This window comes from Acanthaster planci, linkage group LG17 (genome assembly GCF_054643075.1).
Source record: "Acanthaster planci isolate LZ-2023a linkage group LG17, COTS_SCS, whole genome shotgun sequence".
In the NCBI taxonomy this organism is placed as follows: domain Eukaryota; kingdom Metazoa; phylum Echinodermata; class Asteroidea; order Valvatida; family Acanthasteridae; genus Acanthaster; species Acanthaster planci.
In genome coordinates, this window is record NC_141793.1 from 11,597,086 (window position 1) to 11,620,075 (window position 22,990).

The 22,990-nt window shown below is 45.2% G+C and overlaps 3 protein-coding genes across 6 annotated transcripts; 2 read left to right on the forward strand and 1 right to left on the reverse strand.

Annotated features, from left to right (window-relative positions):
- Window positions 1–1,104: 1,104 nt before the first annotated feature.
- LOC110973438 (uncharacterized) lies at window positions 1,105–7,299 on the forward strand. Its single transcript, XM_087147869.1, has 10 exons — window positions 1,105–1,879; window positions 2,427–2,686; window positions 2,925–2,993; window positions 3,234–3,347; window positions 3,693–3,802; window positions 4,386–4,441; window positions 4,724–4,776; window positions 4,952–5,085; window positions 5,236–5,383; window positions 5,631–7,299. The coding sequence occupies exons 1-10, from the start codon at window positions 1,598–1,600 to the stop codon at window positions 5,677–5,679; spliced, it is 1,275 nt and encodes a 424-aa protein (XP_087003995.1). The 5' UTR covers window positions 1,105–1,597; the 3' UTR covers window positions 5,680–7,299.
- LOC110973540 (putative ATP-dependent RNA helicase DDX23) lies at window positions 5,160–22,988 on the forward strand. Of its 3 annotated transcripts, none has more exons than XM_022224425.2 (16): window positions 5,160–5,184; window positions 13,720–13,821; window positions 14,148–14,321; window positions 14,471–14,591; window positions 15,255–15,390; window positions 15,912–16,030; window positions 16,421–16,533; window positions 16,661–16,801; window positions 17,272–17,500; window positions 17,931–18,076; window positions 18,492–18,759; window positions 19,044–19,193; window positions 19,857–20,008; window positions 20,952–21,060; window positions 21,531–21,705; window positions 22,288–22,988. In XM_022224425.2, exons 2-16 carry the CDS (start codon window positions 13,745–13,747, stop codon window positions 22,515–22,517), a joined length of 2,340 nt encoding a protein of 779 aa, XP_022080117.2. In that variant the 5' UTR covers window positions 5,160–5,184; window positions 13,720–13,744; the 3' UTR covers window positions 22,518–22,988. The 3 variants fall into 3 exon arrangements, with proteins under 3 accessions (XP_022080117.2, XP_022080114.2, XP_022080116.2); XM_022224422.2 differs by lacking the exon at window positions 5,160–5,184 and adding an exon at window positions 12,932–13,009; XM_022224424.2 differs by lacking the exon at window positions 5,160–5,184 and having other exon boundaries at window positions 13,709–13,821.
- ccdc148 (coiled-coil domain containing 148) lies at window positions 6,127–12,903 on the reverse strand. 2 transcript variants are annotated; one of them, XM_022224433.2, is made up of 11 exons: window positions 12,831–12,903; window positions 12,011–12,175; window positions 10,891–11,653; window positions 10,644–10,788; window positions 9,757–9,963; window positions 9,013–9,153; window positions 8,452–8,570; window positions 7,760–7,877; window positions 7,610–7,660; window positions 7,305–7,394; window positions 6,127–6,878 (listed from the first exon to the last, which is right to left on the reverse strand). In XM_022224433.2, exons 2-11 carry the CDS (start codon window positions 12,087–12,089, stop codon window positions 6,720–6,722), a joined length of 1,872 nt encoding a protein of 623 aa, XP_022080125.2. In that variant the 5' UTR covers window positions 12,090–12,175; window positions 12,831–12,903; the 3' UTR covers window positions 6,127–6,719. The 2 variants fall into 2 exon arrangements, with proteins under 2 accessions (XP_022080125.2, XP_087003988.1); XM_087147862.1 differs by lacking the exon at window positions 12,831–12,903 and adding an exon at window positions 12,527–12,545.
- Window positions 22,989–22,990: the final 2 nt, after the last annotated feature.

Consider the following 22,990-nt stretch of genomic DNA (forward strand, 5'->3'; position numbering starts at 1 on the left):
GAATTTGCCTTCCGTCTGTGAACAGTTTCAAACAATAGGCAGCATGTAATGTTGTTAAATGCCATAGGATGCCGAGTATGCTATTCTATCTACTTACCGGGCCAAGTGTCGTATCCGCAGCCTTATGGATTCTGTCTGTCTGCGGATTCCGTGTGTAGTCGATGTTATGCGGTTTTTAATACCCCGCCTTACGGACTGCGAACGAATCGGATACTCTTCCGTGTAGTTATACGGATTCTATATGTGTGCACGTATTTTGTGCAGATTTGGTTATATGCGAAACAAACACGTGTTTTTATTTTGCACTTAAGTAGTTTTTTTTTACCGAGGAAGCTTTGATGAAAATAATTTGTTGAGTCTCCGCCAGAAAAATAGACGTTCATCGTATTTAGCTAAGAATAGACTTGGTATATGTCAAGTTGATTCAGCGCGCGATAAGTGGAACTACGCGCGCATATCCGCTCAAGAGAACGTTGCTGTGGGGCCGCTAAGACCATGTACCACTCTCAGTTTGCCTGCTACAATTTGTATCGGCGACCAAAACAGTTTGCAGAAATATCTCCTTTTGGTTGGGTTTGGATTTCACCTCAAATTCGTTCGACATGGAGATTTGTCTTATTGGTTCTAAATAGGGTTGTATTTTAATTTAGTATTTAGTAATACGTGTGTTATTATCAGATGTTTTGATAACTGCGTGGGATTTTTAACACTTTGCAAAGTATTCTTTCACTTTTGTGACCAACGGCCGACCATAGTTTTAGCAGCCACTTGCAGTAAAAACACGACTGTGAAGTCAAGTGAGCAGACCCTGTACGGCACTAGGGGTCAAAGTGGACCACGGTTGGACAGAACCTTGCGTGACTGAGCAACGCAGTTATCAAAAATAGTATTTGAAGATTGTGTGAATAATAATTATGATAAGTGTATGCAAATCTGAAGTTCCTGTGTTCGGTCATCAGTGAAGACGACCATGATACGCCCGATCGAGCAATGCACACAGCATCATGAGTTTCATGACCGCAGACCTCATTTAAAAACTAGCAAAAACCTTATCCCAGAATGCACCACTATCAATATTTTTCTGCCTCCACGCAATCAGCAACCTTTGGTCTATGTAAATAGGACGTCTACCGTACAGACAGCTCGCTTTCCCGGTATAGTAGTGCTGCAGACGATTAGTACTATGATTCAAGTTACATGACGTGTTTTTACTAGCTCAACCAAATGAATCGATGTTTATTCACGATGTCAAGTTATTACTGTTGGAAGTTTTTTTCCCTCGAGTGGGACAAAGAAACATGTTTGTAAAATAAATCCGAGCAGGTTAAATGACCGCGTTAGTACAAACGGTTGACCTGAGCGTACTCCCCGCCGGAGGCATGTAATAAACCCCCTTTAAAAACCACGGCAGGAAGGCTGAAGTCAGCCTTTTGAACGCAGTGTTTCGCGCAGTGCCTAGACTTACACACCCATAGCAAGGCTGAGTTCTCCAATAGTTTGAAAGGTTCGTTTCGAGCATATAAGCTTTGTGGGCTGTTCTTTCGCAAGACGAATTCAAATCCTGAGACGAATCATCCGGGTCCGTTTCTTTCTCGAAATGGATGTGGTCGTCGCCGCTCTGTGTGTACTAGCCGCGCCGATTCTCGCCTACGTCGCGGCGAACCTCGCTTCCCCGGACCCCTTACCGCTGTACGGCGTCTACGCCATCCCCGGCAGGTGGTTTTGGGTGAAGTACCACGCGATGAGATTGATGTTAACTTTAGCGAGGCGGCGGACTCCTCACGCGGGCAGGAGGTCGGTGAACCCGGCGCTGATGCGACAAGGTGAAGAGAAGATGTCTGAGATTGACATCTACCCTGGGATTGGTGACGATCCGTTGGTAAGTGAAACTGTTCATTCATCATCATGTCGGGCGTATTGTGATCGGTGCATGTACATATACACGTGCGTGTATTTAAACCATATGGTGTATGTAAAATCATATAGAAATTGGAGGATTGGGGACTCTTAGGATTAATTTAAATATACCACCAATGAAATTATCTGAAGTTTCTCAAAACATTTTTCCCCATGAAACATAATTATGACAAGTTTTGAGAAAAGGATAGAATTGTTGAGGCTCCGTTGAAAATGCACTATCAGTATTAAGGCATAATGTAAGTATCAATTTCCGTCATTAAACCGTTCGAATCAAAGACAATTACATGACGAACCCTTGCAAATCATTCTCAGTGCTCGTAAATGACTACAGACCCATTGTTTGTCTAATACGAAGTACATGTAAATTTCCTCACTTTCCGCAGTTTGTAAATTAAATTGTTTCGCAAAAAGGATTAGGCTTACTCGCGCTGAAACCTTCCTTTAGAAAAGGAGAAAAAAATCAACATTTTTATGAGGATGTTAGGGTATTTCCATTTTCCGCACAGGGTCACAACTCGTTCTACGTAAACGGGTCCGACCAGACGGGCGCGACTCGCTTGATTGCTCGGGTGGCCATCCGTCCGGACGGTCGGCGCGAAGTTTGGTTCCTACTGCGTCTGCCCGACCTGGGCGACCTAGTTCTGCCCTGTCACCCGCACTGCGTCCTGACCGATGTCCCCGGGGACGGGTTCAGCGGGGGAGGCCTTGATTGCACGGTCATTGAACCCTTGAAGAAATGGAAGATCGTCTACAATGGACCCTGCCGGTATTAATTTTCCAGTGGCCTTTGACAGTGTCACAGTGCTTCTGTTTGAGAAATATCATGATTTCAGGTTTTAGAAAGTCCACAAAATAGTTTATACGGATCGTTGTGGCGGAACCACGCCATTGCGTGAATGTCAAGAGCAAGGAGATTGATGAATGCGCCATCAACCACATTTGATAAACCAGCGCTGTGAATTCATGTACATGTAAACTAACCAATATGTGTGACTTTATTATAGACTTGGAATTAGACGTGACTGGCAGGAAGAAGACAACAGGCCGGAGGTCAAAGTTCACTGTTCATTTACGTAAGCTGGAAGTGTTTCACATACTTGCACAAGCGAGATAAATTCCTAACACGAGGAGTTTCATGTCATGTATAGGCCTAGCAAAATAGCCATTCTGAGCGACCTTTTGGCAAATCGGCGCATGGTGCAAGGGGAGAAAAGCGGTATTTGACAAAGTTTGACATGCTTAGACTTGTAGTACAACCTACTTCTTCGATTTTACGTCCACGCAGGTTTTTTTCTTGGTCAATTTCTCTGCAGGTGGTCAACGTTAACGTCCTACTATGATTTCACGACGGACGTTCATCCACGCCTGGCTGCCCACAACCTCGCCAAGGAGAAATGGACGGGCCAACTTTTCCAAAAACTTAAAGCGTACGTTGGCTTTTGCTTCGACTGTTGTGCAGTGATAGCTCATCAAAAATATTCATAAAAATCATGCAATTATCAAATTTCACCGATTCGATCAATCATCATAACGCATAGTCACACAGTTAAACGCTGCTGTTAATTTGTGGGGAGCTAGCGCTCGGGCCAAACGGAAAGTCCATAAGCGATGGTCAAAACTTGCCATTTAGGTCAGTCAATTTTGTTACTGGACTAACCACGTGGACGCCCCACCACACTCTTACACCTTCGGCTTCTCAGCAATCACAGACTTTTTAGGCCACATAAGCTTTAAATTCGCATAATCACATTCACGCGTCATTTTCTCTGAAGCATGAAGCAGATTCACATCGAGCAGTTTGGGACGCTGGAAGGCGTGGTACGGGTCGGTGACCTTTCGGAGCGGGAGGTGGTGTTGACGGGGGTCAAGGACCGATCGGAAGGTAGGCTGCTTTGAAATCATGAGGGACAAAAGTAACGGAAGAATGAACCCTCTAATCCCGACTCAGGGGTCAGAGCAGACTATTGTATGTTTTGTTGACCGGAGGGTTAATATACCGGGTCATATTGGTGAGGGCTATAGGTGGATGTACAAATATTTCCCCAAATCGAAATCACTAACGGAACTCCATCCCCGCGGCCCATTATTCGTTGTTAAGAAACTACGTTCTCCTCAGAGAATCGAACAGAATCCATCATTTTGCTCAAATTCTGAAAGAAAAGTATATTAAACAAATAAGCTTCTTAATTGCCACACTTGGTACTTTGTTTTATCCGCATGCACTCACCGTCTTTGGCGCAAAAAAAAACTAATTACAGAAACTGTGTAGTGCCTACTGTATCGGAATGAGTATCTCGACGTGTACAATTCAAAATTAATTTGAAACTGAAATTTCGTTTTCACGTTTAATTGGACAATTTGTTACCTGGGTAATGGTGATATTCTTTGCTGAAAGAATTCTGAAAAAAAAAACGATGTTTAAATATTGTTTTTTTTATTATGATTCTCTTTTTCTTACATTTCAGGCCCTCGACGATGGGCGGACTTGCGCAGTTACGTCTTGAACTTCATCGTTTTGGATGTAAAGTCATAGGGCCTATTCACTGCATCTCTTCACGAATGTTACACTTAAATTTATTTTTATAGTTCGAATTTATACACCATATTTTGCTTATTTTAGTTGACTTGAAATGAAACCGACTGCGCACAGAGGATAAAGGTTTAAATTGGATGAAAACTTGGTGATAAATTTTTGAACCTTTCTTTGTATTTCGAGCCATTTGACTGTAATATTTACGCAGCGTATTCGTTGACAGCCACTTTACCCAAGTCGGTACATTTAACTGTTTTTGTCTTTAAATAGAATGGGATATGTCTTCATATTGGAGCGTTTTGCTTTACTGGCGTTGTCTCGAAGTAAGTAGAATAAAGTCTCTTTACTTACAAGCCTTTATACGATTCTAACATTTTCATAAGTACCTAATTTGGTGGAATTGTATGGTTCTGGCGCGATTTTGTAAAAACACAAATGGGCCTTACCAAATGTGTCACGTTGGGTACCTTGACGCCCTTCCACGTGTTTGTATTTCAGTTTGATGTCTGGATTTGTGACGCAGCCGACTGGGGAAATTTTTCCAGCCGTATCTGTCGATCTGCCATTGGCTGATTTGGTGGAAAAGACGGAAGATCCACCAACGACTTTCGCTTTAAGTATGCAACCAGAGGGTAAGTTTACGGCGGTCGATGTTCGTGGAAGTTTGACAAAATCGTATAAAACTGAAAGGACAGGACTGATAAAGACGAATGATTTCAGTGGGAACACAGGTAAGCTAATAATAAAGTATTCCAGCCAACTGTTTATGTTTTTTGTCGCAGTTGGAGAGAAGCTTTTTGTTGAAGTTGAGATCGACGACGTCATGCATTTCAACATGGACACCGATTGGAGCGTGAAAATACGCGAAGGACTGAGTCGATTCACGGTCAACGGGGTGAAAGGAACGGGCGTGTGCGAAATATTAAAGAGGTAGGCGTATCAGTTCATCAGCAAAATGAGTTTATTCTTTTGCACAATGTCTGTTTTTTAATCTTATACTACAGCAAAACATAAAACTGGTAGAATTATGGACGAATTAAAGAATTCAGTGTTACTTAACAAGCGTAACTAGGAGTCATTTTCCTTCCATGTCTTGATGTAGATATGTCCTCATAAATATAACTGCTTGGCATGCAGCAACTCTTTAATACAAAGAAACATTGCTTTTCTTCAACAGATACTACGGAGGCTGTCCAGTGCCCCTCAACAAACAAAGTGCCTCTTGAAAGAAAAAGGCCAGAAAATCGAAGTTTCAATCACATCTAATGCATGGTCACATTCACTGACTTTTATACTCTTCAAATAGCTCTCTGATAAAAACAAGGGAAAGCCAGAATTTGCAAAATAATGCATAAAAACATAAAAAATGTCCAGGAAGGTCTGTGGTTATTGCATTTGTGTGGAACCCCTTTGAAGCTCGTAATAAAACATGCTGAGCATTGCTCAGCGCGAGCTGTCAATTTTATTGCAGGATCTGTCAATAACATCACCATCAGACAATCTAAGTCATGGCTGTGGAGCATAGTTTCAAGGAAAGGAAGTAGAGTCCGAGATTTCACACGGCATCAACTAACAGCACAACCTGCTCGCGTGATCGTGTTGATTGATTGCGCTAAGCATATACATAATGTAAAAATTAGTCAAGTACAATCTCAAATGGAATGCAGACTAACTTAGATTTTTAAAACTCACTGTCTTATTGCTATTTTTATAAAAACATTTACTACCAAATCTGTTCTTTATTTTTTAAATTTTGTACTGTTGTTTCTTTGTTGTCAAATCACGTGTTTTGGGAAAATAGCCACACAGGGAGAGATAATGTTCAACCTAAAGACATCAAGTTTAGAATCTGACCGCAGTTAATTCCTCGAATGTGAGAAATGAGAAAGTGCAGAAACTTGGGCACAAGTGTTACTGTGATTCCCTGTGTAAAAGCTTCCTCTGTGAGGACGTTGGGAGTTTGTGTAAATTCAAACGAAATTCGGCTTTGAATATTTAATGTCACTCCGGTGCCAACCAGTACATGCAAACACTGTGTCCTAATTGCAGGAGTATTGGCTATGGCTGAAAACAACACATGCAGCAATGGAAGCCACTGGCTGGCGGCTTAGTCTATTTTTCCATAGAAGCCTTGGTTACTGCTAGCCATAGCCACTAAATTTGGATGCAGCATAACATATTCCTACACAGAATTTCTCAGCCCAGAACCTTGGCTTGTAAATATAAGCAGAGCTGGCTGTTTTGAGAGGCTTTCAGACAAACAAGTTCAGGTAGGTGCCAAGTCTTTGAAGACCGTTGATTCCTGGTCTCGCCTGGGCGGTTTGAGGGGCTTGGTGTGCCCCATCATGGCCCTGGCGTAAGGGTTGCCATGCAGCCCGGCCTTGCGCAGGGCTTGCTCCAGTTTGAAGCGGGGGTCTGACGTCACCTTAAGGGAAGGCAAAGAAAAAGGTGGCTGATATTCAGAAAAACTTGGCGTAGATGGGGTGGTTTGACGTATGTGTGATGTGACGTGTCCTGGCAGCATTGACTGTGAGCTGTGTTGAAATAAGAAGTGTGTAATCGTAGCTATAAATAGATCTGTTACTTAGCCCTGTTACGAAAGGTAGCATAAAACTGAAGTCAATGCTAGTCACAGCCTTCTCGAAACATGTATCTTTCTTGGAGTGTTTTTCACATGCAGCATGGAATATTTTGCCATGAACTAAGGCCTTTCTGATTCTTAGCAAAGTGTAAGGTGTAAATTTTAAACTCCCGCCCAAGCTCTTTACTTCACTAGGCAGTAAAGCAAAGATATGCCGTGATCAATATTAAACTTGTAACAGGCTACCAAGGGTGCGAAGGGTTAACCAACCTGTTCGGCTGTGAATCCTTTGGCGTCAAAGAGCGGTTTCTGTATATTGATGTCTTCATCGACCCCGATGCCAAGGTGGGCTTTAAAAGCCTTACAGGGATCAAGAAGTCACAATTAATACACTGAAATGCAAGATCAATTTGCAACTGAATGTGCACAACCAATTTACAACTGAATGGTAACAACCAATTTACTAGTGAAAGTGTACAACCAATTACAATTGAATTTACTTGACTAATTACAAATGAATCAGCATAAAAGTGCATGGTCTTCCTTTTTCACATCTAAAAGAATGAAACTTATACCTTGGTGTTCTGGAAGACACGCTGTGGATCATTTTCTACGTGCACCTCCACCTGCAGGAAGGAAACGGCAATCTCATGAATGTACAGCATTCAATCTAACCAGTTACTCGCATTTGCTTTGCCGGAAGGCTACAGAAGACCTGTCATTACCATTTGTCGCAGCGCGTCCAATCTCCGTTCTCGCTCCATTTCATTCTCGGCTTCCTTGCGTCTCTCATCCTGCTGTCGCTGTTTGCGCTCCTCCAGAAGCATCTCTCGGTAGGCAACCCTAATAAAAAAACCCTGAAATTGTTATGCAATTCAATCTGACAATGGAACATGAAATCTAGGCTGAAAATAGACTCCTGCGTCCCTCCGTGCAGCAGGTGTTCCAGAATTTACATCATCACTGAAACCACTTCTGAAATATCACCTTACCCTATTGCCGAGGGGTAGTTGGAACTAATTGGAACATGATTACATGATTCATGGTTTCTTCCTAATGACTGAGGGACACAATGGGTATTTGGTTTCTTGACTGTTCTTACACAAAGTTTTTTTTTTAATTCAACCTATCAGGATGACTTTCTGGCTCGGTGCAACACCCTCAGGTGATGCAAACGGGAAAATAAGTCTAACGTGAGAACAGTTAAGAGAGACATCCTCATGCTGTTTGCTAGTTTTATGTACATTAAAAACAGTGTCACTATGTAACGGCTCTTTGAATGTGCAGCCTTGTTTGCCCATGCCCACACTGCAGAGGGAGTGTGCCCTCATTGGGCTCCCTTGAGCAGTCTACATAGCGCCCTCAACGGGTCACACACAAAGCCAATGGCAGGCTGATCCACTTCTCCCTGCTGTACCTTTCTCGGTCTTTCTGTGCCTGCAGCTCCATGGCTTCCTGGATGTCTGCCAGCCGCTTCTTATTTTCCTTCTCCCTCGCCTCTTGCTCCTTCCTCTGCTTGAGGTGGTACGCTTCCACCTGCCCGTACGGGAGAAAAAAGACCATGTCAAGTCAGTCCAAAGCAGTTTTAGTGAACTAAAACGGCAACGCTCTGGACTAAACCTGGGCCAAATGATGTCAAACTGGGGCGAGTCTGGAATACGACCGTTTGTCGACCATTGGTTGTTTTTGCCTGGTAACCTGTGTGCAAAATTTAAACTGGGTACCAGGCGAAATCAGCAAGTGGTTGAGAAATGGATGTCGATCGAACTTGCCCCTAGATGCCCAGTTGCCTGCATGCATGGATGAAAGAGGGCGCTTTGCTACTTGGCAAAGATGTCTCTCTGGTAAACAAACCAGGTGCGTACTGTTGTTTTGACAGATGTTGCATGCAGCGTTTGCACAACCTGGAAAGCTATTGCGTCTTTGTGTCGGCACTAGGCATGGGTCAGCCCCGTGTCAGACGAAGCCCAGTCCTCACCTTCTGCTTGTCCACGGCTCTCCTCTTCTGATCTGCTTCTTCTTCCCTGGCCCTCTGCTCCTCTAACTGCCGTCGCTGTTGAGATGCTATCTCGTCCTCCAGTCTCATGGCTTCTGCTTTCTGCTCTTTCCAGCGTTGAACCTTCGATGAAGAAATAATATTCTTTCTCAAGTCAATAAAGGACCACTCTGTATTTCTTGTGGCTGGCTCCTCGTCATGAATTTCCCAGGTAGTATTTCCTGTTTACTCACAGCTCAGTGAAATTTGGCTGGGGAATTACAGTCTGAGGTTCTGTTTAATTTAATGCTTAACTTGATGAGTTAAAGCAATTCAAAATATGACGTGCCCTCAACAATTATCTCCAAAGGCCCATCCCTGACTCGCAGTCGATGTTGGTAACTATGCCATGTTTCATTGGCTATATACTTAGAAGTTAGCTGACATCCCGCGAGTATTGACGTAACACTACAAGCCAAAGAGAATTTCAGAATTGATCATGGCATTCCATGTAGTGACAAAAACGGGAGAGTTTAAAGTTGTGGTTGTGAAAGCATAGACAAGGTTTGATGGTTTACAACTGTGCATGATCACTAAGGAACTGCATCACGATGTTGACTTCTCCTGCAATGCGGTGTGCACTTAAGTTGATCACTACGCTTAACTTCTTACGGATGTTAAGCGATAGTGTGATTTGCTACAGTTAAAAGTGTCCGTTCTCTGAACTCTGCTGTGCTGGAACTTTACCTTCTGGCCTAGCTGCTGGCAGATTTCGTCCTGTCGCTGCCGGTTGATCGCTGCAGCCTGCCGCAGTTCCTCGGCCAGGCAGGCGTCGGCAAAGACAGTGACGGCCTTGTCGTACAGTTCCTGCTTGTCCCGCGCCCAGCAGTTGATCAGGGTGCGGCGGCGCTCGACGTAGAACCGGTGATGCAGGGACCAGTCCTCGTGGGCCACCTGTACACAGAAATATGGAGTCACCATCAATAATTTAATCACTAATAAAATGCAAACTTCATACAGATATGATCAAATACACTGTAGAATGAAGACATTAAATATGGTCAAGCTGATGGCATACAAGGGTGCCCCAGGTAGCTGCCAACGACCCACATCCACATACATCTACAGAGAGGAGACAACAAGAAGCAGTTACGGGTTTAGAGGTGAGAGGAGAACCCCAGAGGAATATTCTGGGTAAGACCCACAGAATCAGGGACTGAAAACCCAATCCACACATGTACTGAGCTGGGAATCGAACCCGGGCCGCAGAAGTGAGAGGTGAACAAAGAATCACTTCGCCAACCCGACTCCCCAAATTGGGAAAACGGTTCACAGCACACAGTGTCCCCGTGTACTCCCACACCAGCCCAGTTGGACGAACCTGTTCCTGAGTTCGCAGAGATGCAAGAAAGCAGATGTTTCAACTTGGGGAAAAGAAAGTACTTCCAATTTTAAAAGGACTCTATTTTTTTAGTAGAAGTTTTTCAGCAGAAAGGTGCTAGCTTTTCAGATGCACGAGTATCCAAAATAAAAACTTGCAGTTTGCAATCTCTTATAAGATGCGTTTATCAGGATGGGCAAGCAGTGACCAACTTGCATTATCTGAATAAATCTGTCTCTTCGCATATGCTCACAATGTCATTTCTTGTCTTGTGGGGCAGCTGCCGTCGAAGCCTGTCGATGTAAAGAGCTCTTCGATTGGAGAGATCATGGGGGTACTGGTCGACGATCATCTGGTAGGCAAAGTGGTCTGCCGCGTCCCAACCACCAGTGTCTGATCTAGGGTACAAAGAAACAGAATCTGGTTGAAAAAGATGAACAAGAGCTTGTCCCAAGGTCTTTGGACCTACAATGTATTACCTCTTAAGCGCAGTGATTTACCTTAGTACATCTGAATGCATCTTGTCGAGGTCCCTGAGTCGCACCAAATATTTCTGGTCCAGGAGCCCAAACTCCAACAGCACAGAGCTTCTGAGTTCCATGTCGGGACAAATTAGGACCTGAGCCTCGGTGGGTATCCCTTCCACGACCCACTTCTCCGCTCCGGCAAACAGCCCCCGCAGGTAGTTGGAGTGCAGGTCCTGCTCCAATGCCCGCTCCTCGTGCCATAGTTTGTTCAGGATTCCCTGCTGTTGCTCCTTGACTGAGTCGATCGTCTCGGTGATCCGCGTGTGCTGCTCTGCGAGCTCCTCATGCCGCGGCGAGCCTGGGTGAAACTGAGGTGTGTTCTCGGTCAGCCAGGCCTGGAGGTCTTCTCGCAGCGTCCAGAGGGGGTCCACGGTAGCCCCCTTGAAGGCCTTCCTGTCTACCTCCAGCTCCATCTGATAGTCCTCGGCCTCCAGCATGAACATGGAAATCTCTGACTGCTCCGACGTGCTGCTCAGAAAAAACGAGTCCTGTTCGCTCTCAGCTCGCTTCCGCGCCGCATCCAATCGTCCAACCTCTCGTTGCCAGACCATTCCGTGCTGCTTCAAGAGGCTTTTCTCTTGACTAGCCCTGGAGATTGCAGCAAGGCGGTTGACCTTGATCAGCGAGCGATTGCCAGAGATTTTCTTCTCCAAAGCAAGAGCTTTAAGCTTCTCATAGTCGGGTGCGGTGTACCTACTGCTGCCTAGGCCTTCGGTCATCCGTATCAAAAGCTTATCTGGGTGGTAATGTGATTTAGTAGGTTAGTGTGGCCCTAGGTTAGCCATCCAGGTTGGTCACCTTAATTAAATGCCTTGACATGCCTGAAGAAACCAATGCAGAGAGCAAAAAACAGCAAATAGGATTACCACCCAAAGGTGGACAATGAAATAACCAACACCATTGCCCTTTCAAATCCATTACAAGCTTGGCTCTTTATTGTATAGAAACCAATTTTTGTGCAGCAATAAAAATCTCTTAGGCCCTACACAAACAAAAATCCTCGTACCGCTATCTTTTGAAAAGAAACTAAATCCAGATGATCTGCCATTGGAAGTTGGGAGATTGATTCCCTTATGTAGCATTTTTTCCATACCTGATTCATAGGCCCTGCCAATTTCTCTTGGCCCGGCACGGTGCTGAGACAGGAAGCCTCTGTAATCTCGCCCAGTCATGGCGTCCGGTGGTTCAAGTTTTCACTCCATCTTCAATAATTATAGCCCACTGTGAGGGGTGCAAGAGGTGCTTCAACTGCTTGTTACTGAAAAAGAGAGAGAAGGGGCATAATAAGGAATTACATTAAATTGAATCTGAGGGATGATAACTGGCCTCTGATATCTAATCTATGAATAGGGCTTACGCTTAAATAATTAATAACGAAGCCTCATCAAAATTTTCATCAGATGTTTCTCTTGGGTAAGATAAATCGAATGAGAGTGGGGTGAAAGTGGGGAATGGAAAATTATGGGGTTGTAAATCTGTAACTGCATGGAGCTATTGAAGGGTGCGTTCGCGCGGTCACTCCGGGTAACATGAGTAAGATGGGTGCGTTTAGGTTACACTTGGGTTCAGAAGTATACTCCCCCTCTAGTGAGAGTATACTCGCACTAACCCTCGGGTCGTACTCCAGCCGTTCGAGCGCTCAGGAGTATACTCATGCTAACACGAGTAGCTCCATGCTCGAACTCACCCCAAAAGTAACTAGGCCTAAGTCACCATGGTAACCAGGCCTATGCCAGGCATTAAAGATTGCCATGATGAATAATGCTATGCAGCCAAGGCACGTTTGTGGCTGTCAGTGCGACGATCATTTCAAGGACTGGCCTTCTTCAAATTTCCCCAGTATCACTTTCATATTAACTATATGAGTGCGATTTCTTAATCCACAAAAATGCCCATATAGGCCCCCTACTCACTGGGCGGCATACGCTGCCACGATCAGGACGATCGACCCGAAGTTGAAGTTACAATACTGTAAATTGGGAAGCGCGCCCTCACTTCGTTAAGCGTTCAGTGTAAAAAAAAAACAAACTCGCAAACAAATGAGGGCGCTAAAATACGTTCAGTGAACGTTCATTGATAATTGAGCGTCGAGGTAAGTTTAGGGTTACATTTATCGACCCATTTTTCGTGTCCAGTAGGTAGTTTTAACGTTTTTCTGAATTAAACATATTTTCCCTATAAACCTCCTTTATTTCAAGAGTAAAATTTTGGACTCTAAAGCTTTTGCTTGATGTAAATGTTGCTTGAAAGTTGACGTTATTTATGCCTACCATGGGCCAAGCCGGCCATGCCAGCATGCCCAGTGCCCGACTGCGCGGCGCACTGTTCGCAGCGGCTGGTGCACGGTGTATGTCGCCGCCTTTTTCTGGTTTGCCATGACCTACCCAATTTAACCCTGGGCCCGCATGGGTTGCCGAATATCTTAACCACAGAGGGCAAGGTTTTTAGATTGTTGTCTTTGGGGAGCAAATATCAAAACTAATGTTTAAAAAAACTTAGTTGCACTTGTCACGTGGATTCGTGCATTGTTGTTAGTCATGTCAGTGATGTCAACAAATCCTACATAGAAATTAGAGCAGTCATACATGGCTTACTTAAGGATTACGTGTGTGATGTGATGACAAGCCTCATTATTCATTAGGGTAAACAGACTCGTACCCTATGTACCTCTTAAAAAGCCCCAAACTTTTATTTTGCGGCAAGTCTAGTTAGGTCAAATACCTATATTGACGTCATTGTGTTATTGTTCGTGTCAAATTATTCTTTGCCTACATTCTGTTTTTTTTTTGTGGGCTGAGGAAGGCTCAACCAGTGACATTTCGGCGACATGTCGTCTAAGGATAGGAAGGACGCCAGAGATGACCGAGAGTATCGGGAAAGAGATCGGGACAGGGAGAGGAGAAGGTAGTCCAACCATCAACCTGTCAACCCCCACCCACCCATCCAGCCCCTCCCACCCCCCCAAAAAAAATTACCAACACTTTGCATGACCCATCACATTACCTCACTCAGGTAGATATGAAGGGCAAACAAAATTGCAAGAATATGCCTAAATTCAAATAATCAAATTTCCCTCCCATTCAAAACAGATTTGAGAACCTTACTTGTAGAGTGTGCTTGTCTGCAGCTTTGTCTTGAGTTTGTAAAAGAGGGTTTCGTGACATTGATTGGGGAAAATTGAGGTTGTCCACTCGCTAACTTGACTGGCCCCTTTTTATTTCAAATTTCAGATCGCGCTCTCGGTCAAGGGACCGCGATCGCAGGGACAAGCACCGAGATGACAAGAAGACTCGAGAGAGAGATCGTGACAAAGACAGAGAGCGGGACAGAGATCGAGAGCGCGACAGGGACCGCTACCGATCACGACGTGACAGATCCCGGTCGCCTAACAACAGGAAGCAAAGGTGAGACAAAGCAAAGGTGAAGGCAAAATATGAGTTCCCAAACGTTGAACCCTCAATGGGTAGTTTGGCCAAGGAACCTCTTAAGGGAGTTACGTTTGAAGTTCTGGAATAGGACTGTAATGTTGATGAGACTTCTGCTTCTCCAACAGAGCAAAGAGGGAAAGACAAGATGAGGAGGATGAAGACGACGAGAAAGTTGAGAAGAAGCAACCGGTATCCTTGGAGGAGATGCTTGCCAAGAAGGCAGCAGAGCAAGAAGCTCAATCCAAGGTGACATGACCTTCGTAGGTGACATAACCCCCACAGGTGATCTGACCTCCACAGGTGACATGGCCTTCACAGGTGACATAATATTCACAGGTGACTAAACCTCCACAGGTGACATGGCCTTCACAGGTGACATAATATTCACAGGTGACTAAACCTCCACAGGTGACATGGCCCTCACAGGTGACTAAACCTCCACAGGTGACATGGCCCGCACAGGTGACTAAACTTCCACAGGCAAAATAACCTCCACAGGTAACATGACCTCCACAGGTGACATGACCACAGGTGATTTCTCTTCTGTAGGTTGCTCTACCTGCATTAATGAGCTGACCTTAGATGACCTTACCTCAGTAGGTGACCTAACCTCCGTAGGTGACCTGACCTTTCTGGATGACCTGACTCCTGCAGATGACCCGACCTCTATAGGTGAACTGACCTCTACAGATGCCACCGCTGCATTGGCATCACACCTGCACATGTTTAATAAACATGTGTCTTACAGCAAGACATAAACACCCTGTGGGTTGGAGAGTCACTTAACGTGCTTGTGTGAAGCTATTTCATCGTTCACTTTTTTCTGTGGAAGCATTTTTCAACAAGCTTTATAAAATTGGAGTACATTTGAAAAATGAAGTGCATCTGTCTTTAATTTGTTGCTGACAGCCGAAGTTTCTGACCAAGGAGGAGCGAACCCAGCTGGCCCTACAGAAGAGGAAAGCAGAAGTAGATGCCAAGCGGCAAGCTCAGGAAGAAGCACGGAAGAAACAGCTGGAATTCCTGAAGAATTCTCAGCTAGCAAGTGAGTGCATTTGTTTTCATCTCTGATAGATGTGGCGTGACCTTTACATGGCTAAACTTTCTGAATGACAACAATTGTTAAAGTGGGGAGCTTGCTCAATGGACCTCTTAAGGCTGCATTGCGTCAACCAGCTTTGTCCAGCACTGGCCAATTACATGATAAACAAAATGGACGGGGTTATCTGCAAAATCTGAGACAGACAAAACTTGACATGTAGCATTCCATACCTTGCAAAGGGTGATGGGTTTTAATAGACCTTACTCTCACAAGGTAGCCATTTTTGATCATGTTCCCTGAATCTCCCTCATTTAATGTAAACTGTTAGATGGGGTGGTGGCTGACTACTTCTAGTTCCATCCTATTTTCCAACAGTGATGTTGTTCCGTGGGATGGGTCCCGTGGCAATTTTGCTGATACTGCCGAGTGCCTCGCACCCTTGTTGAAGGAATCATGCTAGTATTTTAAACCATAAGTAGTCGAGCTGTTATATGTTTATTTTTCCTTGATTGCCATGGTAACAGGTGACCCGAGAGAACGCGAAAGGATGGAACGGCGGGAGAGACGAGAACGGAGAGAGCGAGAGGACGACCAGTCCAAGGGGCGAGAGCGGGAGGAAGAGAAGGAAAAACAGGCCATCAAGGTGAGCTGATCAGAAAAAATCGGGGAGGGGGCACTCAAACATTTGTGGCGTAAATTTCTGCAAGCTGTTATTTGTTTCGATATTTCTTATGATGGAACTACGGTACAATATCTGATTTGCCATGGAAATACTACAAACTTCCCAGGAAAACTCAAGTTCTTAGGATAGGTCTTAGATTTATAGTCAGAGTCTATAAATGGGTTTCCCTCGGGGAGAATTACGAATTTATCACGGAAAAATTTCCATAAAATGAATTCTATACATTCGTAATCTCCCTGAGTTTGTGGAGGCCTTGAAATTAATGAGCTAAATGAAGTCTTGGTTCCTTAAATTTTTTTTTGAGGGGGGGCCAGTTTGATCATTTCAACCTTCTTTGTTGTTCACTCTAAGGATCGATACCTTGGAGTTGTTAAGAAGAAGCGACGCATTCGGCGACTGAACGACCGGAAATTCGTCTTCGATTGGGACGCAGGGGAAGACACGTCGGTGGACTTCAATCCGATGTGAGTAGCCGGACACAGGTCTTAAAACCAATGAACACAGATGATACCACAATGCAAACGATTGCTTTTGTCCTCGAAATAGCCTACGACGTCTTGTTTCTGAGAATTTGTACATCTCTGTTTTCAGCTACAAGGAGAAGCACGAGGCTCAGTTGTTTGGGCGGGGCCACATCGGAGGCATCGACATCAAGCAACAGAAGAAGGAGGCGCGATTCTACTCGGAGCTCCTGGAGAAGCGACGAACCGGAAAGCAGAAGGAGCAGGAAAGGTAAGGGAGTACATTTCTCCCTTTTCGGGTAATTTGTTGGGAAGCTGAAATAAGGCGCAGTTCAGCTAATGAATCGTGTAAAGTCCTCCACCAACGGCCTACTCTTGATATTTGAACTATTCTGTACGAAAAACCAATGGCCAGGCTTGGCCTTCTGCCGATCCTGCGCAACCCTCCACTCTCCCGTTCCAATTTGAACTTTGAAAGCTACTGAACGAGCTATTGAAACATATTGAAACCTGCGCAAAGTTTGGCCAACGCCACACCTGAAGTCTTCTGCTGCTTTGGTCGAAAATTTGTCAGTTCTTTGAAGAGTGCTTTGGCGTCAGTTAGTAGCTTTTGGAAGAATCAAGGCGGGTTCGGGTCAAGGAAGGAAAGAAACAAGTGTAAGAAAGTGAAGGAAGTTCTCTTTTCGTCTCCTTGTCATCTTCTTTCCCTCCCCCCCTCCTCGCCTCCCGAACCTTTCGCAGGTCGCGACTGAAGAAGGAAGACAAGAAGGAGCAGAAGCAGAAGTGGGACGACCGGCACTGGAAGGACAAGAAGCTGGCCGAGATGACAGAGCGGGACTGGCGCATCTTCCGGGAGGACTACAACATCAGCACCAAGGGGGGCCGCATCCCCACCCCGCTACGCTCCTGGGATGAGTGCGATGGCATCCCATCCAACATCAGCGCCGTCATCAAGAGTTTGAATTACAAGGTACGCCTTCAACAACTCAGTCTTCTTTTTTTTACGGGATTTATAAGATCTCTGAATTTGGCTCTAGGAATTGCAAGGATGACGTCCAAAATTGTGACTGTCAAAAAATGTCATTAACAGGAGTTTGAAACTGGTCTGAAATTTTGCATCTTTTTTGTAGAGAAGATTCCAGCATTTTCCATTTCTTAAAAAAAAATGAGTCTAACAGATTTTTTGACCTGCTTTCAAATTGTTTGTACCCCCAGTGTCAAACTAGTTGCATGCTTTGTTTGAATGTTAACGTTTTCAAACTACACACTGATTTAAAAATTCAACTAAGACAACTCCTGGAGTGAATTTCAAGTTTTTGCTTTTTCTTAAACCCGGATCTTTCAAAGTGTGCAATTCCCAACTTTTAAAGCGGAAATATGTTCATTGTCAATCATTGCAGGAACCCACGCCCATTCAGCGGCAGGCCATTCCTATTGGCCTGATGAACCGTGACATCATTGGCGTTGCCGAGACCGGCAGCGGCAAAACAGCTGCCTTCCTGATCCCTCTCCTCGTGTGGATTACCACGCTGCCTAAAATCCAGCGGTATGTATCACAAGCTGTCAGATCGAAACAAAAAATTCCAATAGCTCTGTGCGTGATTGACAGAGGGTGCCAGATACGCGCAGCATTGAGATCCTGATTTGTTGCGGCCGCTGTTCAGAACTTGTGGCTGAGTTGATTTGGGCAAAACATCCTCTGAGAATCTGTCACCAGCGAGTGCATCCAACTGTTGCATTGGCCTTGTGTATGTCCATTGAGGGCGCCAGATCCACTTGGTAGGGAGGACATGATATGTCCTTTCAAACTTTCAAACAGATTGGCCTCTCCCTGACAGTTCAGCTAATGAGATATTCTGGATGGCATCTCGCTTTGCAGGGAGTGTGCCAGAAATCTCTTGGTGGATGTAATGACCTTCCATGATAAAGGAACTAAAAATGGAGCCGTTCATTTTCCACAGGGAAGAAGACGTGGACCAGGGGCCCTACGCAATCATCTTGGCTCCCACCCGTGAGCTGGCCCAGCAGATTGAGGAGGAGACGCTGCGCTTCGGCCAACCGCTAGGCATCCGCTCCGTCTCCATCATCGGAGGCATCTCCAGGGAGGACCAGGGCTTCAAGCTGAGGAAGGGATGCGAGGTCGTCATAGCGACCCCCGGCCGTCTTATCGACGTGCTGGAGAATCGCTATCTGGTGCTCAACCAGTGTACGTATGTCGTCTTGGACGAGGTGAGTGCACTTGTAACTCCAACCCCCTAGCGAATATTCCGATTCTTGAAACCTCTGCTATCCACCACTGCTCAGGAACCCAATTGTGCACCCTTTCGATTGCAACTATCAAAAGGCTTCACATGTTTAGTGTAGTGGCTGGCCCTCAGTCCTATAAAACCCCACTGAATCCTCTGAACCCAAATGTTGGATTTTGATAGATCGAGGACTGGCCCGCGGTGGCGTTGCACGCGAATCGTACATATCAAAGCCAATCTTTTTTCTCTCTCTCTTTGTCTTCCCAGGCTGATCGAATGATTGACATGGGCTTTGAGCCGGACGTCCAGAAAATTCTGGAGTACCTACCAGTGACCAATCAGAAGCCAGACACCGAAGATGCCGAAGATACCGAAGTCCTCCTCGCAAATTTTGCCACCAAGCACAAATTCCGACAGGTTCGTAATGCTAAGTGTTCTTCAGAGCCGAGTGGTGATGGGCCTCTCGATGTTTTAAATCCTCATAACTGATGATGACCTCATCATCAGAAAGAACCTAAGACACAAAAATATTCATGGCAAGCTTTCAGCTCATGAAGATTTTCCCAGTTCCAAGTAGGCCAAGATTAGGCCCTTGGCATTTCTCCCACAAAGTTCTAGACTGCAGTGTGATTGTAAAGACAGAATTATTTGCACTCACCTAGCCCACTGAGTGTTACAAATACCACCTTGTAAATAAATACCCCTCCTATATTAATAAAAGTAAGCAGTCACATTTAAAAAATAATGGTTAACGGTTTTCATTTGAGAACCACAGTCTGCACTGTCCGGCGGTCGAATTCTCACAGTCCTGCCAAGGGGGAAGAAATCGCTAAGCTAAACTTATATGCTAAGCAAAAGTGAGAAGGGAACTAGTCCTGAGTAGCGAACATCATAGGGCATGTTGGTAATCTACATTTCCTGTGCTAAGCACGTAAAGGGCTCGGCCTCATTCTTTACTTGGTTAGCTCAGTGAAATCGGAAGTTTGTAGTCTGATCTTCCGGCTGTCCCCTTCCACATCCATTTTTTTTGGGGGGGGGGGAGTTTGAGTTTCTTATTCTTTTTTCATTTTGTTCTGCTAGACCGTGATGTTCACCGCCACCATGCCTACCGCCGTGGAGCGTGTAGCGCGATCCTACCTGCGCCGTCCAGCAGTCGTCTACATCGGTTCAGTCGGTAAACCCGTGGAAAAGGTCCAACAAGTTGTCTACATGGTCTCTAACCAAGAAAAGAGGCAAGCTTCCTGTTTTTTGTTTTTGAGTTCTCAAGAATAAACAGTCTGCTTCTAGTTAACTGTGGTCAATATTTACACCAGTTGTACAAGTTTTTAATGCTAGTTAAAGTGCATGCGAAATGCCTTTTTGCATTTTTAATTTTGAAACAGTTTGTTGTGGAGTGACCCCGGTGCTGAATCTTCCCTCATCACATTTTGGAGGTTTTTTGCGACCCAGTGGTGTTTCACTGTTATTGTTTGGAAATACTACAAGAAAGCATCAGACAGAAACCGTACACTTTGCCCCCTTTTTTTCTGACTTACCTTTTGTTGCGTATTTTCTTAGCTACATCATCAGATTTGCAAAATGTTCTCTTTTTTCCGTTAACCCTTACCCTGCCGGACAGTGAAACAGGTGTAAAAGTTGAGTGCACTTTGATGCACTGGGCAATCAACGGCAGCCAAACAGACTGGCCATGTTGAGGCAACGGGAACTAGTCCTATTGAACAATGCCGCTGTTGGATCTTGTGGTGACTGGCAACCACAGGCTCCCAGGCTGTTTGGCCCTGGGGAGAGTTGAGCTGTTGGATCTTGTTACACTGGGCAGGCAAGCCACTTTGACAAATGATGCATATTTGATGTGTCTAGCAGAGTTTCCAGCCAAAATGCTCTGGAGGGTTGGGGTTAATAATGTTGTTGATGGTAGGACATGTTTTACCACAGGCGTTTGACAATAAAGCCCCTCAAAGAGTTTGCAACACGTTGGCCAATCAGGACTTGCGAAATCTGTCAACCCTTTCCGATGGATTTGGTGCATTGTGACTGGCTAACGCGTTGCAAACTCTTGGTGGCGCACTATTGTGAAACGTCCGTACTCCTCACGGTAGCAGACACATTTGCCGATTGTTCCGTATTTCTACAGACTTGCAATAAATCCTTGGCATTTTTTTTTCTTCCTGACAGGCACCAGCTGGTACAGATTCTGGAGAAGGGTTACGAGCCGCCCATCATGATCTTCGTCAACCAGAAGAAGGGATGCGACGTGCTGGCCAAGTCACTGGAGAAGATGGGAGTAAGTCACGCCCCTTTCTTTGCGCCGTTACCAATTCGGTACAGCCCTGTCATGCCAGATCTGAGGGACTTGACAGTGGTGAACGCGCATTATTCAGGGTATTGTGTTGTGGCTGAATTCAGCCCAACCCCGTCCAGTCGAACAAATACCCTTGAATAGTTGGCAGGAAACCATTGAATCATCATATTAAGGAATCAAGACATTTTGCTTTGCACAGCACACACTGAGGTACCCTCATCTGTGAAGATTAAATTGAAGACCAGTGGAATCTATAAGTGCGAATAAATACCGAATGTAATGTCCTTTTGAAAATGCCACATTGCCCTCATGAGTGGAAGTGCTTCTGAGTTACTCTCCACCGACGATGTTTAGCTTTTTGCACCGGGGCCACTGTTCACTGCTCCAAGTTGGCTGGGGAGGGTTTCAGTTATTCATTTCTTGGTGTTTGTTTTTTTTTTGCCAACTCCTAGTACAATGCTGTCACCCTCCACGGAGGCAAGAGCCAGGAGCAGCGAGAGTACGCCTTGGCCAGTCTCAAGACGGGCGTCAAGGACATCCTGGTGGCCACGGACGTGGCCGGTCGGGGTATCGACGTCCGCGACGTGTCCATCGTCATCAACTTTGACATGGCCAAGAACATTGAAGGTCAGTCTCCCCATTCTGTCTAGTTGCATGTTGTTTTTCACGGAGTATTTTTTGGTAAGCAAGAATTCCTCAAGAGCGCCCTCGGCACTGTAGCTCGCAATCTTGAATCAACCTGTTGAGAGAAGACAGTGAGAAGCCGTTGACAGTTTTCGAGGTGGAAGGAAAAGCCCAGAAGACTGTTCTGATTGAGACTCAACCCCCCCCAAATTATGTCTCGTCCAGGTTTTCAGGTCGGGCGACGGAAGGGGCAAACATGGGGAGTTTCGTAAAAAGGATTCATTGGTAAACCTCACACCTTCCCCTTCAGAAAGTGATCGCAATGTTTCTAAAGTGTTGGGCACTTTCTATACCAAATTTGGCAATGTGTCCTGGGACAGGCAACTTTGACCTCCCCCCTTGGCTTGCCACTCTCCCAGGCATCAGGTTATTTTTCCACCCCGTTCACTCCCCAGGCATGCCGTCACAGATTGAAACCCCTACTGGCACGGCTTGAAAATTTCCCTCACCGTTTTTGACTTCACAGCAGCCTGTATTCCACACCTTCATGTCCGATTTTTTTTTTTTTTTTAAAATAAATTCCAGATTACACCCATCGCATCGGGCGTACGGGCCGCGCGGGCAAGACAGGCACGGCGATCACGTTCCTGACGCCGGACGACAGCGACGTCTACTACGACCTGAAGCAGCTGCTGCTGTCCAGCCCCGTCTCCTCCTGTCCCCCCGAGCTGGCCAGCCACCCCGATGCCCAGAACAAGCCGGGCACCGTCATGAACAGGAAGAAGCGACAGGAGGAGACCATCTTCGCCAACTGAGTAGGCTTGTGGTTTCAGTTTAGGGCGAAGGGTCGGTGGTTTTTTTTTTTTAAATTGCCAGGTCAAACGCTGAGTGACACAAAGTTGTCACTACCTTGTAGTTTTCCTTGTCCTCAGTATAAATTTGTAACCAAATATCCCCAAACCAAGCTGATGTGGGTAATTTTGATATTTGATAATGCCTTTATTCCCCCCCCCGCAATGGATGAGTGAATTTCACAAATGTGAAGTTGCCATTTTGGTTTTCCTTCAGAATCCCAACTTCCCCTGGTTCCCCGTAGTCAGTTTCAATTGCTTTGATATTATTAAATACAGTTGAATGTTGAGGGACACCAGTTACACTCTTGTTCTTCTTCAGTTATTCATACATGTGGCTGTCCGTTATCTGAGGGATTTATCTCAACTTGGAATAAACCCTTCAATTGGAGTAACGCTGGCATTCCCTATTAAACGAACAAGTAAAAACATTTACA